This window comes from Montipora foliosa, chromosome 13 (assembly GCF_036669935.1).
Source record: "Montipora foliosa isolate CH-2021 chromosome 13, ASM3666993v2, whole genome shotgun sequence".
NCBI lineage: Eukaryota > Metazoa > Cnidaria > Anthozoa > Scleractinia > Acroporidae > Montipora > Montipora foliosa.
In genome coordinates, this window is record NC_090881.1 from 36,457,418 (window position 1) to 36,459,917 (window position 2,500).

Consider the following 2,500-nt stretch of genomic DNA (forward strand, 5'->3'; position numbering starts at 1 on the left):
AATGAAGGAGAATAGGTTCCACACCGGGTTGACGTCACAAATTAATAATTCAAAGAACCACCAAACTTCAAAACTGCTTTGAGTGTGTTTCTATTAATGCTCACAAACACAACAACTGCAAGCTACGATGGTGCCCTTAAGACAACGTCACCTGGAGAATGGATCCCAAGATACGGACGAGCAAATTACATATATATGAGAAAAATAAACGTTTAAGTCAAAATCATGAATCTTGTAGGGTGAGCAAGTAACTTGAAAGTTAGCTCAGTGGTGTACCCTGGTTTGTGCAACTAATATATCTAGCATTGTTATTTGGTATTACCAAAAAAAAAAAAAAGAGAAAATTTGCCCCTAGTGTAGGCTAAATCCTGATACTTACTTTCTACAGTGATCGTGAGGGTCTCATTTGTCCCTGGTCCTTCGTCATTGAATGAATGACACGAATATGTGTCATATTCCGCATTGAGTTTGATGTTAGTGATTATGTACTTGCCGCCACTTTGTATCACTCGTGTGCCATTACGTCTAATAATGTATTTAGGTGCAGGAAATCCATTTGCAATGCACGTAAGAGTAACAGTTGATCCTTGCACAGCGGTGTTACGCACATTTCCCGTTGTGAAAGTTGTCTTAGTTGGTTTATCTAAGAAAAAATTTAAAATATAAAACAAACATTGTAACTACAGTATTTTATCCAATAGTCAAACATCTGGCCAAAATGGCGGCTTCGGCTGAATTTCAGCAAATTTGCAATTTTTGCCATTTCTTGCCTTTTCGGACATAACGGCAACACTCTTGTAAGCAGACACCAACGGAAATTGGAAAAAAGCGTCCGTTAGTAGAGCTGTCCACTTACGAGAATGTCCACAACAATATTATTATTGGACTCTTGCTCATGTCAAACGAACGGACAGCTTGCCTTCCCACGGACAAATAGAGATTTCACAAAACTAACCCCATTATTCTATTGCTCTGTCGAAGGTCATAGTTTTGTTTGAATTGCAAATTAACGACAAATTTCATTGCCAAGAGTCAATTATTATATGTGGGGTGTCCGCTTAAGAGGGGTAGCACTTAACTACAAAAAGACAATGGTTACTTAGGAAGAGCCCAACAAAAAGGTTGCAGGGATGGTTCTTTGAGGAAACTTACCCAATGGCAATCTGACTTCACTGCAATCGAAAGGCGCATGCGCAACTAGTCTCAGTCTTCTGCCGTGCGTTGCAGTGAAAAACATGTATTAAAAAAACTCAAGAAACGAAAGGAAGAGGCGGTTTCTTCACCGGATGGGAACCATTCCCTAGTTTTACGTAAACCGTGGCATGGAATTTATACTTGGACAAAAAATGGAACTGATAATTATTTTGAAAAGTGAATCAAAGGAGGACCTTATGACGTCATAACTTTTTAAAGAAATAACATTTTTAAAAAACCATACTACAGATTAAGACTGTGTTAAGACTGTTCTTGTACTGTTGCGTTAAAAATTATTATTTTGTGAAAAACACAGTCAACTCGCTGAGTTTTAAGGCATTTTCTGTTTTGGTCATGTGATTTACCAAAAATGGTTGTGAGTTGAAACAGACAAACAAATGTTAAATGGAACACATTTGGCAAAAAATGCTAAATGTAGAGTTAAACGGACTCGGGAAATGACTATTTAAAGGGATCAATGGCAACAGTTTGGTAGTGAAGTGCTACCACCCTTAAGAGAGCATAAACAAAAATTCAAAAGTGTCCACATCCGTTTACGAGAGAGTGTCCGCTTATTCGAAGGTAAAATGGGAATTGAAAAAAGTGTCTGTAAGATGAGCTGCCTGCTTACGAGAGTGTCCGTTAACGGAGAGTTGATTGTATCTAATGCCACAAGTCTCTATATTTTCTCGGCTGGTTCGTTCTCGGTTTCCTAGAATAACGTATGCAAAACGTCCATTTCTCGTGGTAACAAATTACGCTGGCAGCCTTTTGTTGTTGTCTTTTGTGGGTCCTCTGGTCCTCTGGTCCGTGCCGGCAAAATATCTATTTCTGTTAATTTCGCAGGCTACAACTGTCAGAAATAGCATTTCTTATTATTTAAGTCCTGTAAGTGCTTGCTTCAGCTTAAACAAGAAAAGGTCATAAATATGACTTGTAATCAGCACAGTTGGTAAAGCCTAGTTTCCATATGATCTGCAACAGTCTGCGACGATCGCAAGGTGTCTGCGTCGGCCTTATCGCAGACGATCGTAAACACAGGAGGCAAATCTTTCCATTTAAATCTGAAGCAATCGCAGACAAGCGTACCAATAATCCTCTGCGAAGTGAGAAGAAAAAGGATCGCACTTACTTCAAGTCTGATTGGACGCGTTTCAAGGCGAACAATAGTGTGTCGCCAATAGGAAACAGATCATTTCAGACACACGTTTCTATTAAAAATTGTCTTGGTCAAAAGCATCGTTATGGTCAGGAAAGTAGAACTAGAATCAACTTTCCCAATCATCTGGACCGTGTGACGCAGATC

General features: G+C 39.2%; 1 protein-coding gene across 5 annotated transcripts in view; it reads right to left on the bottom strand.

The window, feature by feature from the left end:
• LOC137984131 (hemicentin-2-like) overlaps nt 1-2,500 on the bottom strand; it is a 40,667-nt gene that overhangs the window by 13,741 nt on the left and 24,426 nt on the right. For all 5 annotated transcript variants that reach the window (XM_068831348.1, XM_068831351.1, XM_068831350.1 and 2 more), the window contains one exon: nt 380-643. In XM_068831348.1, the coding sequence (XP_068687449.1) occupies nt 380-643 (264 nt within the window). The remainder of the gene's footprint in view (nt 1-379; nt 644-2,500) is intronic.